Genomic DNA, 17,603 nt, shown 5'->3' on the forward strand with positions numbered 1-17,603 from the left:
TTCCTCTACCTAGGGCTTCGGGCCCTAGGGCCGCAAGACAACATGACGGGGAAGCGTGGCGACCCCCGCGGCGATCCTGGAGGCGGGCCACCCCCCTTCACGCCCCCGCTGCCACCCGGCTGCCGGCCTTGAGCGCCCCGCCCCCCAGAACGAGCTAAAGAGCGAACGGCGCCCGGACACAACAACCGGCCGTGCTACCAGAGCCCTCCAGTTGGGAGAAAAGGCGTCCGTGGTCCCCAAACCCCGGCAACCCAAGGGTCACGGGAGCGCGCCGGAACCATCAGCGCGCCCCCAGTATCTGGAGCCGGAGGGAACGCGTTTGCGGAGGACTTCCGGGGCGGGGCCTGGCGGGAGCGGAAGATCCCGGCGGCGCCGGACAGGGAGCTGGCGACAGCGGTGCGGGCTCGGGGCGGTCCCGGCCGGCAGCGGAAAGGAGGGCGCGCGCGGGGGCGGTGGACCAAGCTCTGCCGGATTCTCCGGCCGCGCGGCCATGAACCTGGAGCGGCTGCGGAAGCGTGTCCGGCAGTACCTGGACCAGGTGGGCGGCCCAACCCGGGTAGCGCAGGCCCCGGGGCTCGTTGAGGCCAGCGCGCCCGAGCCCTTGCCCGCAGGGTAACTGTCATCAGGGTCTTGCTGGCGCTTCGTCCGGCGGGGCCTGGGCTGAAGCCCCGGAAGGGAGGGAGGCAGCCCCTCAGCCCTCTCTGCATCTGGGAGGATGAGGAGCCCTGGGAGCGCAAGCCACCAAAGCGCAGCGCGAGCTTTACACGTGTTGACTCTCGCTCTGCAGCCGTCCTAACTGCTGCGCGCAGTGGGTGCTCAGTACAAACTTACTGCTCAGTGGAAGTTAAAGGGTTATTTTAGGAGGAAAGTTGCAGGATGGCCTTTGAATTTAGCTAGCTAATGGAAAAGTTTCGAGAAGCTTAGTTGTAATTCTTATTTGGCAGAATTTAAGTGAATAAAGATACAAACAAGCCTGTTGTGTCAAATCAGTACTTTAACAAATTCATGTTGGGACGCCTGGATGGCTCAGTCGGTTGAGCCACACGGACTTCAGCTCAGTTCATGATCTCAGGGTTTGTGAGTTCGAGTCCCGTGTAGGGCTGTGTGCTGACAGCTCAGAGCCTGGAGCCTGCTTCGGATTCTGTGTCTCCCTTGCTCTCTGCCCCTCCTCGGCTCGCACTCTGTCTCTCTCAGGAGGAAATAAACATTAAAAAAATTTTTTTTAATAAAAAATAAATGTTAACTCTGTATTCCCTGCACTGCCCATGAATGAGCAGCAGTTTGTTTAGGAAGTGTCTCCAGAATCAGCAGCATTACTTTTATCCACAAGGTCAGGTAGTTTGTTTGTTTGTTTGTTTGCTTTTAACGTTTAGTTTTTGAGAGCGCTAGCAGGGCAGGGGCAGAGAGAGAGGGAGACAGAGAATCCCAAGCAGACCCTGCGTTGTCGGTGCAAAGCCCAGCCTGGGGCTTCAAACCACCAACAGAACCCTGAGATCAGGACATGGGCCACCTAGGCGCCCCAAGGTCATTTAGTTTTATAAAATTTATACTCTCCAAGTAAGTTGAAAACCAGGAAGGGGAGTGAAAAGCATATTTGATATGAAATGTTTCTAATGGATGTGACATAATACTGCCAGATGCCTGCGGTATGTTAGGGTCTTGTGTTGGTGAGTCAGTTGAACTGAACAGGTGCTTCTGAGCACTTTCCTTTTGGTTCTGGGGATGTAGTGAGAGATGAGACAGGTCCGGTTTCCACCCTGGGGGCACCTACCTTGAGCAGATTTGTAACCATTCCATAAGCATTCCTTTTCCCAGATTGACTGGTGACAGAGTACCTAGCTGGTGTTCAAGAACTGTACAAAGACAGAACGTTGCTAATGAGGAGATAACTGCAAAATAATTGTTTAAATTATCTACTGTCTTAGATACCTGTTTATACATTTTTACAACGTATAAGTTTAAAAAAATCCTACCTTCTTGAGCTGTATGTATCAAAGAGCCTACAATAATGTTTTTGTACCTTTGAACCAAAACTCACCTAGCTGAGATGTAAAATGGAGATAAGATTGGTAGACCTTTGCTACATGTAAAAAATTGTATTAAGATGTTGATTTATTATATAGCATTCTAACGATATTAGATATCTGTTTAAAACTATTGAAATAACAAGGTGGTTACTTTTTATGTTTTGATACAGCAACAGTATCAAAGTGCTCTATTTTGGGCAGATAAAGTAGCTTCACTCTCTCATGGTAAGTGACAACTTGTAATTTTTTTTTTTTTTCTGATTTCTATATTTTAAAAACTTTTCTATCTTTCCTTGTGCCTCTGACCATTTATGTGATTTTTTTCCTTCCAGAGGAACCCCAGGACATTTATTGGTTGGCTCAGTGTCTTTACCTGACAGCGCAATATCACAGAGCAGCTCATGCACTTCGGTCACGAAAACTGGACAAAGTAAGTGATTGTGTGAACTTTAAAGCTTCCCAAACTTTTCAAAAATGCTGTTAGATGAGGGGCACCTGGGTGGTCAGTTGTTTAAGTGTCCGACTCTTGGTTTCAGCTCAGGTCATGATCCCATGGTTTGTGAGTTCGAGCTCTGCATCGGACTCTGCACTGACAACATGGAGCCTGCTTGGAACTCTCTCTCTCCCTCTCTGCCCCTCTTGAGCCCTTTCTCTGTCTCTCTCAAAATAAATAAACTTAAAAAAAAATGAAAGGTATTAATTAAAAAAATATCATTAGATTAAATGTCAAAGTTATTTAAAAGGATTCAATTTTTCTTATTGAATGTAAAGAAAAATTTTCTTATTACTAATCTCAGTCACTTTTGTCCCCCAATCTAATCACTCAGTTTTGAAAATTCTGTTTTCTAAGTAACTCTGAAGTTATGGATATTCTTTTCCATTTCATTACTGCTCATACATGTCAGGCCTTTAATTTGTCTGTTTTGTTTTAGCTTCTTGTCTCTTTTCTTTGATAATATCTTTCCCACTTCCATTTTCCCTGACTCTTTTTAGCAGTCTTTTAAACTATCACAAGAGTGGTCTTCCTAAAACACAGAAACACAGACCTGATTATAGCACTGACAGTATCAATCAGAGATTTCCCACCGCCTACCTAGGCACCAGAGTCCCTGTGGTTTCTCTCCGTTGGTGTCGAACCCACCACCACCACCAGTACAAGTAACATGTGCAAACTGACTGTCTGCAGTCCCATAGAGGAGTGTCCCTGCTCAGTGCCTGGAATGCTGGCCAGCCCCTCCACCTCTGTCCCTTGCACATGTTTTCTTAACTGCTAGTACTTTTATGCCGTTCTTCCAGAGTTTATATAGTTTACGTCTCACGAGTACTGTGTTTGCGTCTTCCTGCCGTAACCTCCTTAACAGATTGTTTTCTCTCCTAGCTGTACGAAGCATGCCGCTACCTCGCAGCTAGATGCCATGTAAGTATGCCATCTGTTTTAATTTTCTTGGTAAAAGTTTAATTATGTTGCTGTTATACAGAAATCTGGTGGTGGAGCTGGCAGATTAGTAAAGTATTCATGAGGAAGTGTTCTTTTCTTTAGTATTGTGTGCTATAAAATATTGATTCTCTATTTACCAATATTTGACATGCATGAAGAAAACTCTGCCTTATAATTTGAAATTTTAAGCTCTACATTTTAAATATAAGTAATGAGTAGGTATATTCTATGACCCTTTTAAAATTGACAGTATCTGCTTGTATGTCTAGTGTTCGAAGTGATAGGTGATAAACAGTAGTTCTGGCTTTTGCACAACACAGTATGCTGCGAAAGAGCATCAGCAGGCACTTGATATTCTTGACATGGAGGAGCCAATCAACAAAAGGTTATTTGAGAAGTACTTGAAGGATGAAAGTGGCTTGAAAGACCCCTCCAATGACTGGGAAATGTCACAGTCCTCCGTAAGTAATGCTGCAATAAGCATACTTCAGTAACATCAGTAAGAATTACTCACACGACATGCAAAACATAAATCACTTTCTTTTATTTCAGTATCACCATGTTAAAACAGTTCAGTTGCCAACTTACTTAATTTGCCACAGAAACACAAGACTCCGAGACATTTCTGAGTCATTAGATGGAAACTATAGCCATGTCCTCATATGCTTGAGTCTGAAATAGGCTGACTTGAGAGCTTTCTTCTCATATTTGATGCCTTAAATTACTCCCACAGATGGAATAACCTTTCCCTTTCTTACTGTTTCAATACCTACCCCAGGAAACCATAGTTTGCTTCTTTCCAGGGAGTGGTTTGGTGTTACTCTTTATGTAATTTGTTTACTTCAGTTTGTATACTTCATATCTGCCTGAAATTGCAAATTCCTTGTTGGCAGAGATTATATAATGTAACATAATAAGTGACATTCACAGATTACTAATCTCGACTGTTATTATTTTTTCTTTTTTTCTGTTTTTTTTTTTTTTAACAGCCTTCTTGAGACTATTTATGTGCTAAGGAGCACGTTTATTTTTCTGCTAATAAAGGTATTTATGAGGGAGTCTGGTATTACCATTATTATTTTTGGACTACTTACCATTTACCTGCTAAGAAATACATGGTTTGTTTGTAATGCATTATTTATCTTATGAAATTATTATTATTATTATTATTATTATTATTTACAAGTCATAAGATACTGCATTGGTGTAAGATTCTCTTGTTACATCCTCTTATTTTTAAGTTTGGATTTTATGATGAATCTTCTTTGTCCCTTTACCAGTTTTAGCTGCCCGTCTCTGGATCATCTGTAGGTTTAGTTGCATGTTTCTTGAGGTTCAGAGTCTAGAATATAGGTTGGATTGCTGCCCACGTCCTCTTGTTAGTGGTAGTGGTGAGGTGGCTACTCTGTGAACACCTCACATGTACTTGCTTTGCAGAAGACTAGCACCTCTGCTTCTCACAGGGCCCTGTAAGTTAGATGAGGAAAGGAAACTTGTCCAGGGTCACTAGGAAGCATCAGAGCTGGGGTTTTAACTCAGGTCTGTCCAATGCTACAAGTTCATGACCCTAATCGTGGTACCTTATTGCCACCAGTTTTTCAGTGTTTATTACTAAGATCCTTTCATTGCGACCCGCCTATCAAACTGTCTGAGTTTAATTTAATGTTTGTATTCTGCTTGCTATCTAAATCATTTCCCTCTTTGAGACAGAACAGATAAGGAACCAAGTAGCAGTGACGTGCTGTAGTTCTAAAGATTGTTGAAGTGAGGAGAGCCTAGGGAAGATAGAGAAGTTTTTACTTCGCTTTCCTGTTTCTGTTAATTTGTTGGGATTGAATAAATTATTTTAGAGGTCAAGAGAAGTCTCAGCCTTAAGATAATAGATCATTCTGATCAAAAATTAAATTTCGACGTATTGATTTAGTACATGACTCATCATATTTTTCCAACAGATAAAGAGTTCTATTTGTCTTTTACGAGGGAAAATCTATGATGCTCTGGATAACCGAGCCCTAGCTACCTATAGCTACAAAGAAGCTTTGAAGCTGGATGCCTACTGTTTTGAAGCATTTGATCTTTTAACATCACACCACATGTTGACAGCTCAAGAAGGTTTGGAAACTCAGGTGTTTTCATGTTTAGCACAATTAATATCATTTGGATTTTTTTTTCTCTGAAACCTTTACGGTCAAGAGCAGACTATGCATGTTTAAACAGACCTGAAGCACATTGCAAAGGACAGTGGTGGATTGTGCAGTGCCCTTTGCTGTCAGAATCTTTAGGGTTGTGATGTGGTGAGGCCATCTTTTTGGGAAGTAACTTGAGGTAGTGTAAACCAAGATCTCAGTATCTGATTCAGAGATGCCCAACATGGCTTTACCTCAAAGCCTTTAACAACATCAGGGTGCAGGTCCCAGCTCCAGACAAGTGGAATGGAATCTCTGGCAGTGGGGCCCTGGCGTCAGATGTTTTAAAGCTCTCAGATGACCCTAAGGTGCAGCTAGGTTGAGAACCAACCACAGACCTAGTATGTCAGCAGTAATGTGAGACAAGAAACACAGAGCAAGAAACACAGAGAAAATAGGGATGTTGTGTTAGTGGGGTTCAAGCACATTTTAGTCTATCTAGTGTAGTAGTTCTCAGGTTGATTTTGTGCCCTAGGGACACTTTTGATTTTTATAAATTGGGGACGGGATGGGAGGTTGCTAATGGCATCTAGTGGGTGGAGGTCCGAGATCCTGCTAACCATCCTGTGGTGGTGTGGGACAACCAACCGACAGAATTATCCACACAGAGTGTCAGCAGTGCTGAGGCTGGGAAACTGGCCGGGTGGTTCTTGCATCTGGTGGTGACCAGAATCGCTTAAAAGGCTTCATGGCTCAACCCTCCAGGTGGTTCTTATCACCTGGGTCTGGAACCACTGTCTTAGATTTTCAAGTATATTTTGATCTTGTTATTCTCTCTTTTGAGTTTGATTTACTTAGACCAAGAACTATAGAAGAATATTTTTTATTGATGCCTTTTTACCCCCATAAATACTGTGAGGACATTCTTTTTTCTTAACATTTTTAAGAGAAAGAACTTCTTGAGTCACTACCTCTTAGCAAGCTCTGTACTGAAGAACAGGAATTGCTACGCTTTCTATTTGAGAACAAATTAAAAAAGGTGAGTAAAAACACAAAATTAGTTTTGCTTGATGTAACTATTTTACTAAATTTGGCATCTATTCTTTTACTAGTTAAATTTTTAAAACTTAATTTTTATTAGCACATTTGCAAGAATAGATGATATGATTCCTTAAAAAGCGTCCAAAAACATGTCTTTTTTCTAGGGATTCCTTATGCTAAAAGATTGAACTGTAACATAAGTGGGACGTTGTGTGAAAATGAGGATTTTTTTCTTATGCTTAGTGAACTTTTTTTTTTTAATTTAATTTATTTCTGAGAGAGAGAGAGAGACAGAACATGAGCGGGGGAGGGGCAAAGAAAGAGGGAGACACAGAATCTGAAACAGGCTCCAGGCTCTGAGCTGTCAGCACAGAGCCTGACGTGGGGCTCGAACTCAGAAACTGTGAGATCATGACCTGAACCGAAGTTGGATGCTCAACTGACTGAACCACCCAGGCACCCCTGAACTTCTGATTTGTAAAATACTTCCTGCCCTGGAATTCCGTGATAAAATTGAGAAGAGAGTCCAGCTGATTGAGAGGAGGGCTGATAAGATATAAAGTCAGGGCTCCCAGAGGTTCACACCTGCCCTGTGTAAACCCTTGAGCCATTGGGTCAGATCGAGTCTGCCGTTTGATTTGTACTGCACATTGGGTTCATGTTTCCCTTTCTCTGTTGCAGTATAATAAACCCAGTGAAACTGTCCTCCCCGAGTCTGTAGATGGTTTGCAGGAGAATCTGGATGTGGTAGTGTCTTTGGCTGAAAGACATTATTATAACTGTGATTTTAAAATGTGCTACAAGCTTACTTCTGTGTAAGTATATCCACTTATTTCTGTGTAGGAGCATAGAGTCCATTCTCATTTTACCTAAGAAGTATGTGGGGCTGCTTTGTGAATAAGCTTGAACTAATTGGTGATAATTGAAGTTGCCTTTACAATTTGCAGAGTTTACTAGAAGGGTTATTGTTATCTTAAAAGAGCAATTTACAGACACAGGTTTATGGGCACTTATCGGTTTAGTCCATTGCCTTGGGAATAGACAATTCCCTCGTCTCAGTGTTTTATAATTTGCAAATTTGAAAATACCATTCTGGCACATAGTCTCATAAAATCCCTTCTTTGTTAAAGTAGGAACTAGTCAAATCCTGTAGATGCTGGGTGCTCAGTCAGGCTTACTAAGTAGCTAAGCCATCTCCCTGCCACCCCCACCATACCAGTTTTCATGATTCAAACTTGTCTTGTAGCTAAATTACATATGCTATTTTTAACAGATCTTTGGGATTACTTAACATCCTTGAATTCACAAAAATATTAATTGACAAATACTTGTGATCTGTTTAATATTTCATATTGTTTTTAATCCTTCTTAGTAATTAGACTGCTTATTTTGTAATTCTGTTGATTTAAAATAAATGTATGTGATAGTGTTTATTTTTATTCCTTCTAAATAAACCAGAATTTTCCCTTTCATTTATAAGATAATCATTACCTTAATTGAGCCAACCTGAAGGTAATGGAGTTAAAAAAGTAAAAAAAGTATTTTACATAAAGATGTAATGACTGTTTAGACATAGCTATTTTAATGAGGTATGTTCTGTTATGTATTGCTTCTGGCATGGTAAATGTTGCTTTGACTTTCAGAGTAATGGAGAAAGATCCTTTCCATGCAAACTGTTTACCTGTACATATAGGGACACTTGTGGAGCTGAATAAAGCAAATGGTAATTTTTTTTAAATCAAAATAATAGTTGTTAAGACAAAAAAATTTTCTGTAACTTGAAATTATGTCTCACAAGTCCTGGATAATTGGGATTGCAGTTAACAACAAAATGGAGTTCTCTGACAAAAGTAACAGCTAGTGTAAGAAAAGCTTATCAGAGTGACTGAGGATCAATTCTCTTACGCCTACAGAACAGTGTTTGTTTTCCCTTGCTTCCTGTTGTCAAATGTACTTTATGGTTTAAGTTGTATAAGCTTTAGAGTATCGGCAGATAGTTTTTCTTTCTTTTGTAAAATCCTAAGAAAACTGATAGAAAATAGTTTAGAAACTGGGTGGGGGCAGAGTTTTTGCTTGTGTTTCCTATACATTAACATTTCAGAAACAATTTAGTTATGTTTGGATGTTATTTGCCCTTAAATCTTTTAAGCTATGTCAGGAGTTTAAAAAGCCTGACACTCCAATTCCAAACCCCTGCTGCTCCGGGTGTGGTCTATGGACCAGCAGCATCACATCTCCTAGAAGCTTGTTGGAGATGCGGACACTCCGGCTGTGCTGGTCTAATGGATCCAAATCTGCACATAGGAAACTTCATCATGATGTGTTAGGACTTACACGTTACTCAAGAAGAAATCATCTTGCTGATTTGAAACTTGAAAGTTTGATCACTCAAATTGGTTATGGGTAGTTAAGATGGTCCATAATAAGGGCACAGAGTGTGTGATACCAGTTATGAAGATAAGCGAAGAGCTTTGAAATTACTTCTCAAGCACCATGACGTGCTTTATCATGAGAGACTCGTCCAGTTTTCCAGTCACTCCAGAAGCACTCAGTGTCCACTTGTAGGGTAAGAGGTTGGTGGGGGGCTGTGAATGAAACAACTGTAGTAGTTGTATATTTTATTAAGTAAATAGAAAACTATGAAAGTGTTACTATGAGAATAAATTTGATCGTGAAGAGTTGTAACTAGAGGAAAGTCATATCTTAAAATTGACTGGATCTAATTCTTTTTTTTCTTTCTTTTAATGTAGAACTTTTCTACCTTTCTCATAAATTGGTGGATCTGTATCCTAGTAATCCTGTAAGTAAATGTAAACCTTTTTTTCTTATGGTGTTTTTTTCTTACCTGAACTCTAAAAAAATACTTAACTGGCTTTTAGGTAGTAACTTATATTTAAGTTCAAGCAAATAATGTTTATTTATTTATTTATTTTTTTATTTTTTACATTTATTTATTTTTGAGAGACAGAGTGAGACAGGGTGCAAGCAGGGGAGGGGCAGAGAGAGAAGGAGACAGAATCCAAAGCAGGCTCCAGGCTCTGAGCTGTCAGCACATAGCCTGACACGGGGCTCGAACCCACGAACCATGAGATCACAACCTGAGCCGAAGTCGGATGTTCAGCCAATTGAGCCACCAGGCACCCCCAAATAATGTTTATTTTAAGGTGTTGGAGGAGGACCTCCTAGTGCTATGATAATTAGAAGTAGTGTTAGCTTTTCAATCCATGAAAGTATTTTTTTTAAGTATCTTGAAACAATAGCTTAAAACAAAAATCCTTTTATTCTGGTTACAGAAATAATATATGCTTATTTTAATATACTTGATATACAGAAAAATAAAATGTTGAAAATGAAAGTCATACTCTCACCTCTCGTAAGTCATGCTAATAATTACTTGGTGGCTTCCTCACCTTGCACGTACAGCATAACTTACTGAATTGTGCAGTAGTTGGGTCATTGGGTCTCTTAGGCTACCTTGGAACACAACTGGGACCCAGAGATTAAAACAAATTCAGGAACTGTGTCCTTAGAGACATAAGTTAGGGATCAAAGCCTAAGCCTCACCCAAGAATCTCTGCCCTTGGCCAGTATGAAAATAATTTAGAAAGAGGCAGAATCAGTGCAAGAGAAGTCTGCTAATGAGGTCGAGCCTGCATAGTGCTGGTGAGAACCTGGGTGGAGCCAGGGAGGACACGACTCAGGCTGGTGTTTGTACCAAGTGTGAAGGAACCTCATCTTGTATCGAATGCTGCAGGGACATCGTTGAAGGCACTTTGAGGAAGAATCTGTTCTTTTTTCATCTAGGACCCTTAGCAGACAGCCTGTCTCAGAGAAGTTTCTAACTTGAACTAGAATAACTTGAGCTAGAACACATAATGGAATGTGTAGTCCACCCTCTGGCCTGGTATGTTAGAGATTTCCAGTTCCAAGTCCAGCATCTTTGGTCACAGTAAATTTTGAACTTTTTAGGTGTCTTGGTTTGCGGTGGGATGCTATTATCTCATGGTTGGTCATAAAAATGAACATGCCAGAAGATACCTCAGGTATGGATCTGTTGTCTTTCTCCCTCTGTAATGAGCCTATAGTAAGGGATTTCTTGTTCATCCTTTTTAATACGATAATTAAGTATTTTAAAAGCAGTATGAAAGAATAATTTTTTTCAGATTCAGTTCAGTTGCATCAATTATGTACCTTTTTTTTTTAATGTTTATTTATCTTAGAGTGAGAGAGAGTGCACACATGAGAGCAGGGGAGCGACAGAGAGAGAGTGAGAGAGAGAATTCCAAGTAGGCTCTGCCCTGTCAGCACAGAGCCTGACGTGCGGCTCAAATTCACGAACTGTGAAATCATGACCTGAGCCAAAATCAAGAGTCAGCTGCTTAATTGACTAAGCCACCCAGGTGCCCCAGTTACATACCTTTTTATAAGATGTCATGAGAGGATATAAAAGTCAGTGGTGTAGACCTTATTCTCAAGGAATTTACGATGTGTGTAAATTATAAGTGAGAAAAAACATGAAACAATAATAGACGTTTGGAAGGTCCTGTTTTTCATTTACAGAGATACTCGGCACCTTTTAACTTTAGGACTTCTTTTGTAAATACTTGTGAAATTACATGAAACTACGTGAGATTAGGGTCACTAAATGTGACTATAAAACAGAATTCTTGTCATAGTGAACTGGTTTATATAAAGATCTGCTGTGTGCAGCCCAGTCAAGCGACTTTATAAGTGTGATTTCAGCCACATGAACAAACTGGGAAAGTGGATTTAAGAAAAAGTGTGTAAACTTTGGACATAGATTTGAATTCTAATACAAGCCCTACCACTTGCTAGCTGTAATTCCTTGGGAAAGTTAATAACCTCTGACCCTCTCTTCTTTAAAAACAGGGAGTTCTCTGGTCAGTTGAATGTTAAGCATTTTAGAAGAACTTGCTTGTGCTTTTTCCTGGAGTAGGCAGATGATTCAGATGTGATAGTTCCTCTGAACTGTGCTTCTCTGATTTAGTGATGGACTCCATGTGAATCAAGGAACATTTGAGTGATAGAAAACTTAGAAAATAAAATGCTGGGAAATGGGCATCTCATCGTTTATATTTTCCTTGTTTTGTGGTGTGTTCTCTTTATTCTGGGTGTCCTGGGTCACCGGGTGTCTGCTGATTGAAGACTACTTATGACGGCTTAGACTGTGTGGTGCAGTCTGCAGGACCAGGGTGTTCTCCTGCTGCCGTCCACAGGGTGTCACTTAATCTTCCCAGCCTCAGTATACTGATGTTTAAAATACAAATAACGATTTATCTTGTAAGTTACTAGGTGATGCACATGAAGCATTTCACATGGAGTCTGGTGTAAAATATGCCCTCATTAAATGGTTGTTGCTACCACAATTACTGAAACAAAGCTCCTGGATTAAGTAATATTTGTAAATTCAGAGTGTATTTGTATTTGTAAATACAGAGTGCCAGTGGGTTCAACTATTGGACCTAAAAAGTTGTGGACCTCTCTTAAAATGTCTTAAAATCTTGCTTGTACTATTAAACATTCTTTTATTTCAAATGAGATTAACAATTGTTATGTAAGTATTTAATATGTTAAGAGCTCATTTATTTAATTCCAATATCCTTGAAGCTATCAGCTTATATAAAATTAACAAGAATGAATCTCTCACTAGAATGACGTTTCTTGTTTCAGCAAAGCGACAACACTTGAGAAGACTTACGGGCCTGCGTGGGTAGCGTACGGACACTCATTTGCAGTTGAGAGCGAGCATGACCAGGCCATGGCTGCTTACTTCACAGCCGCGCAGCTCATGAAAGGGTACGGCAGAGTGCGTGGTGAAATCCATGAAGGGCTGCTCTTGCTAACAGAATGACGATTCTGTTATTACTGTCATTGCCATTTGGTTGCTGAACTAAACAAAAATATCTTATTTGTATCTTGTTAGTAGCTTATGATTGAACATGGAGGGAAAGAGGCTGGTGTAGTGGTTTTGACCTAGCAGGTCACTTTCACCAGTACAGAATGGCACTAGGAAATTAAGCTGAGGGAAGAGAGGAGGGTTAGAAGCTCCTTCTCATGCAGGAATGAAAGTATTCGTGAGCAAATATGTTATCTGTATCCTATTTATGTCCAAAAGGTATTTGATGTAGGTTTTGTGGACTGTATTTGACAGCGTTCTTGATTTTATTTACTTACTTTTTATTTATTTTTATGAGAGAAAGCATGCGCATGTGTGCATGAACCAGGGAGGGACGGGCAGAGAGAGAATCCCAAGCAGGCTCTGTGCTGTCATTGCAGAAGTTGATGCGGGGTTCCATCTCATGACTATGAGATCATGACCTGAGCCTAAATCAAGAGTCAAGACACTTAACCAACTGAGCCACCCAGGTACCCCTCCAGTGTTCTAGATTTATATCAATATTAAGAGTATTGATATTAAGTGATATAAGTGCACCCTAAGAGTATCTTACTTTGTGGAGTCAACTCTCCTGTCAGCTCTCTTTGGACTTGCCTAACACTTGTCCTAGCCCTACCACGTGGTGTTCTTTTGTGTGGGCTGTGTCCGTTTCTGGAGAGGTAGTAGGAGTGCAGTAGTTCCAAGGGCTGGTCTGGAGTCAGACTCCTGGGGGTCTCAGCCAAGTATGTACCCTCTTGAAAAATAGGGAGAATTGCAGTACTTATTCCTGGGAATAATTGAGACAATACCAGTTAAAGACTTGGAACAATGTCTGACATGCAGAAAGCAGTCAGTAAAAGTTAGCTGCCTTAATTTCTTTGCTTATAGTATTCAGAAGTGGGATCATATATTTATCTGCATTGAACGTCATCTCGTTAGGTTTGATTTACCTTTTCTATTTCCTTACAAGCATTCTAAGTGTAGTCACTGGGGTAGGGCTTTATATATGAATTTGGTCAGGGTGAGGATATATAATTCAGGCCTAATACCAACGTATTATTAGAAATAGTTCTCCAGGTTAAAATGGTTTCAGCAGTTACTGACCCACCTGAATGGTCCTCAGTACCAATCATGGAGAGTCCATGATTCTCCAGCTTATCCACCGTGATGTGTGAGACCTTTCTTTCCCAGTGTTTTGCTGAAACTTGGCTCCCGTGTCTACCAAGACCTCTAATCTATCAATCTGGTCAATTGGCAGAAAAAAAAGTCTCTGCAATTTACCTTGGGTTGTTTCTTACTATTTTTTTTAACGTTTATTTATTTTTGAGACAATGCGAAAGACACAGTGCAAGCAGCGGAGGGGCATACAGAGGGAGACACAGAATCTGAAGCGGGCTCCAGGCTCTGAGCTGTCAGCCCAGAGCCCGACGCGGGGCTCGAACTCACAAACCGTGAGATCGTGACCTGAGCCGAAGTCGGATGCCCAACCAACTGAGTCACCCAGGTGCCCCCTTGGGTTGTTTCTTATGAACACAGGCTAGAGTGTGCTTTTTAATTTTATTTATTTTATTTATTTATTTTTTCTGGGTGCTCACAAACCCAGAATAGTTATTATTTGTTTGTCAGTTTCTACCTAAGAATCAAAACTAATTACAAAATTTTCCAATGTAACAAACTACATTCAAGTAAATTTTCAAATCCGCTCACCAAGATAAGCATTATTCTTTTCATTTCTTCCCCATCAGAACAACTTTGCATTCTCTTAACTTCCCTGTGTTTGGATAAATGTTTGAAATTGTGTAAATACTTTAAGTGTTCCTTTATGATTTCTTCTTTGAGCCACTGGTTATGTAAGAGTATGTTGTTTAATTCTCACATATTTGTGAATTTCCCAAATTTCCTTCTGTTAGGATTTCTGATTGAATTCCATTGTGGTTAGAGAGCATATTTTATGTATCTCAGTCCTTTCAAATTTATTGAGGCTTGTTTTATGGCCTCACATGGTCTATTGGAGAATGTTCTAGGTGCACTTGAGAATCTGCTTTTTTGGGGTGATTGTTGTACTGCAGTCCCTTGGGTCTGATTGGGTTCTAGTGTTGGTCATGTCTTCTGTTTCCTTGTTTATCTTTTGCCTAGTTATTTTATCCATTGTGGCAGGTGAGCTGTTGAAACCTCCCAACTATTATTTTTGAATTTTGTCTTTTTCCCTCCAATTCTGGCAGATTTTGCTACATGTATTTTGGGTCTCTATTGTTAGGTTTTGAGTGCAGTGAGTCTTTCACTATTATAGGAGGTCTTTCATTGTCTCCAGTAACAGCTTTTGTCTTAAGTCTATTTTGTCTGATACTAGTATAATCACACCAGTTCTCCCTTGTTACTGTTTGCATGGTCTTTTTCCATCCTTTTACTTTTAACTTGTGTCTTCAAATCTAAAGTAGGTCTCTTATAGACAATATGTAGTTGGATCATTGTTTTATTATTCATTCTGCCAATTTCTTTCTGATGGAATTTTATGTGTTACTGTGTTATGTAATTACTGGTAAGTAGGATTTATGTTTACCATTTGCTCTGTTTTTATGTCTTTTTTGTTCTTCCTTGTTACTGCCTTTTTTGTTAGATATTTTGTAATATACCATTTTAATTCCTTGGTTTTTCCTTATACTATATTTTTTGAGCCTTTTGTTTTGGTTTGGGTTTTTAGTGGTTATCTTGGGGATTACAGTTAACATCTTAAAAGAATCTAGTTTGTAGGGTGCTTTCCAGCACCAACAACCAATTCTCTGATTATCTGGACACTAGCTGGGTCCAGTTCTGACTGGTCAGTTCAGTTCTGACACTACCCGGATTTAGTACAGACCCTTCACAGGTTAAGCACTCAGTCCCATAAGACTGCTGCTCCCCACTTCAGACGCCAGTGGTAAGTCCCAGACCACTTTCACTTCTGACTGGCTAGAAATCGGGGCTTCCCATGACCCTCTCCTGAGATTTGGTGATTTGCAGAATGACCCACAGAATTCAGGAAGGCATTTTACTTAATTCTTCTGGCTTGTTATAAAGGGTATACTCCAGAATAGCCAGACAGAAGGTATCCACACCCTCTGCAGGCAAGCCACTCTCCTGGCAGTGCACTGTGTTCAGCAGCCCAGATACTCAGTCTCTTTGTTCACAAGTTTTTATGGAGCTCAATTTCCGGCCCTTCCCTTCATGGGAAGTCAGTTGGAACTTTTGTTCCCACCCTCTTATCACTTGGTCCTCCTGGTGACCAGCCCCTTACAAGGCTGTTTTGGGGCCCTACCCTGAGTCACCTTCATTAGTATAAACTCAGGTGTGATCAAAAGGGGTCACTGTGAATACCAAAGAGACTCCTGTCACTAAGGGAATTGCAAGGGTTTTTAGGTGCTCCGTATCAAGAACCAAGGGGAAGACCAAATACATTTCTTACTTTACCACTGCAACTTAATTCCAGTTGTATAAAATTTTACTCTTCTGCAGTTCTGTTTCTTTCTGCCTCCTTTGTGCTCTTATCACACAGATTACATGTTACACATTGTAAGCCCCCAACACAAATTTATGATTGTTCTATTACTCAGTTATCTGTTAAATTGGGTAGAAGAATTGCAATTTGTACTGTCTTGTGTTTACCTAGGTGGTAACTTTTATTAAATTACTTAAAAAAAATTTTTTTTAAATTTACATCCGAGTTAGCTAGCATATAGTGCAACAGTGGTTTCAGGAGTAGATTCCTTAATGCCCCTTACCCATTTAGCCCATCCCCCCTCCCACAACCCCTCCAGTACCCTCTGTTTGTTCTCCATATTTAAGAGTCTCTTCTGTTTTGTCCCCCTCCCTGTTTTTATATTATTTTTGTTTCCCTTCCCTTGTGTTCATCTGTTCTGTGCCTTAAAGTCTCATGTGAGTGAAGTCATATGATATTTGTCTTTCTCTGACTGACTAATTTCATTTACCATAATACCCTCTAGTTCCATCCACATAGTTTCAAATGGCAAGATTTCATTCTTTTTGATTGCTGAGTAATACTCCACTGTATATGGAAACCACTTCTTTATCCATTCATCCATCGATGGACATTTGAGCTCTTTCCATACTTTGGCTATTGTTGATAGTGCTGCTACAGATATTGGGGTGCATGTGTCCCTTCGAAACAGCATACCTGAATCCCTTGGATAAATACCTAGTAGTGCAATTGCTGGGTCGTAGGGTAGTTCTATTTTTAATTTTTTGAGGAAGCTGCATACTGTTTTCCAGAGTGGCAGCACCAGTTTGCATTCCCACCAGCACTACAAAAGAGATCCTCTGTCTCCACATCCTCGCCAACATCTGTTGTTGCCTGAGTTGTTAATGTAAGCCGAATATTCTGACAGGTGTGGTTTTGATTTGTATTTCCTTGATGATGAGTGATGTTGAGCATTTTTTCATGTGTTGGTTGGCCATCTGGCTGTCTTCTTTGGAGAAGTGTCTATTCATGTCTTCTACCCGTTTCTTTACTGGATTATTTGTTACTTGGGTGTTGAGTTTGATGACTTCTTTATGGATTTTGGGTACTAACCCATTATCTGATAACGTCATTTGCAAATATCTTCTCCCAGTCTGATGGTTGCCTTTTAGTTTTGCTGATTGTTTCCTTCATTGTGCAGAAGATTTTTATTTTGATGAGGTCCCAATAATTCATTTTTGCTTTGCCCTTGCCTCTGGAGACGTGTTAAGTAAGAAGTTGCTATGGCTGAGGTCAGAGAGGTTTTTGCCTGCTTTCTCCTCGAGGATTTTGATGGTTTTCTGTCTCACATTTAGGACTTTCATCCATTTTGAGTTTATTTTTGTGTCTGGTGTAAGAAAGTGGTCCAGGCTCATTTTTCTGCATGTTGCTGTCCAGTTTTCCCAGCACCACTGGCTCAAGAGACTGTCTTTATTCCATTGGATATTTTCTCCTGCTTTGTCAAGATTAGTTGGCCATACGTTTGTGGGTCCATTTCTGGGTTCTCTGTTCTGTTCCATTGATCTGAGTGTCTGTTTTTGTGTCAGTACTGTACTGTCTTCATAATGACAGCTTTGTAATA

The 17,603-nt window shown here is 40.4% G+C and overlaps 1 protein-coding gene across 3 annotated transcripts in view; it reads left to right on the forward strand.

Annotated features, from left to right (window-relative positions):
• Positions 1-360: 360 nt before the first annotated feature.
• The window catches only part of CDC16 (cell division cycle 16), a 46,951-nt gene continuing 29,708 nt past the window's right edge, over positions 361-17,603 (forward strand). For all 3 annotated transcript variants that reach the window (XR_006962566.1, XM_047082146.1, XM_047082143.1), the window contains exons 1-12: positions 361-538; positions 2,198-2,252; positions 2,360-2,457; positions 3,406-3,444; positions 3,786-3,926; positions 5,418-5,577; positions 6,539-6,630; positions 7,314-7,447; positions 8,276-8,355; positions 9,383-9,432; positions 10,602-10,675; positions 12,324-12,449. Coding sequence is in view for 2 of the 3 variants with exons in the window: in XM_047082146.1 (XP_046938102.1) it covers positions 491-538; positions 2,198-2,252; positions 2,360-2,457; positions 3,406-3,444; positions 3,786-3,926; positions 5,418-5,577; positions 6,539-6,630; positions 7,314-7,447; positions 8,276-8,355; positions 9,383-9,432; positions 10,602-10,675; positions 12,324-12,449 (1,097 nt within the window). In the remaining variant the exon portion in view is untranslated. The remainder of the gene's footprint in view (positions 539-2,197; positions 2,253-2,359; positions 2,458-3,405; positions 3,445-3,785; positions 3,927-5,417; positions 5,578-6,538; positions 6,631-7,313; positions 7,448-8,275; positions 8,356-9,382; positions 9,433-10,601; positions 10,676-12,323; positions 12,450-17,603) is intronic.

Source organism: Lynx rufus, unplaced genomic scaffold, assembly GCF_022079265.1.
Source record: "Lynx rufus isolate CCGP_SWC_20201006 ecotype Redwood Valley unplaced genomic scaffold, mLynRuf1.p SCAF_1, whole genome shotgun sequence".
Taxonomy (NCBI): domain Eukaryota; kingdom Metazoa; phylum Chordata; class Mammalia; order Carnivora; family Felidae; genus Lynx; species Lynx rufus.